This window comes from Eimeria tenella, genomic scaffold (assembly GCF_000499545.2).
Source record: "Eimeria tenella Houghton genomic scaffold, Eth_scaff2511, whole genome shotgun sequence".
NCBI lineage: Eukaryota > Apicomplexa > Conoidasida > Eucoccidiorida > Eimeriidae > Eimeria > Eimeria tenella.
Window position 1 is genome coordinate 1 of NW_013542377.1, and position 349 is coordinate 349.

General features: G+C 59.3%; 1 protein-coding gene across 1 annotated transcript; it reads right to left on the reverse strand.

Annotated features, from left to right (window-relative positions):
• Positions 1–37: 37 nt before the first annotated feature.
• Positions 38–174, reverse strand: ETH_00033525 (uncharacterized protein; the record flags this gene model as incomplete). Its single annotated transcript, XM_013375096.1, has 1 exon — positions 38–174. A coding segment is annotated over one exon (137 nt), but the record flags the coding sequence as incomplete, so codon positions are not given.
• Between the last annotated feature and the right edge of the window lie 175 nt (positions 175–349).

Below are 349 nucleotides of genomic sequence, written 5' to 3' on the forward strand. Positions count from 1 at the left end.
GCAGGCCGTTGCTGTCGCCTTGCCTGGCCTCCCACAGCTAAAGAGAGACAGCTGCTGCAGTGAAGGAGACAACGCGCTGCTGTTGCTGCTGCTGTTGCTGCTGCTGTTGCTGTTGCTGCTGCTGCTGTGGAATGTGCTCGTAGCTGCTGCAGGCAAGAGTCCTGCTGCTCCCCGCTGCAGCGCCAGCAGCCCAACTGCGTCGTTGCTGTTGCTGCTGCTGCTGCTGCTGTTTGCTTCTCGAAAGGTGAAAGAAGAGCTGCTTGCTGGTGTGCCAGAAGTGCTTGAAGGGGAGAAGATTCCTGCTGCTGCTGCTGCTGCTGTTGCTGCTGCTGCTGCACAGCCAAACTGG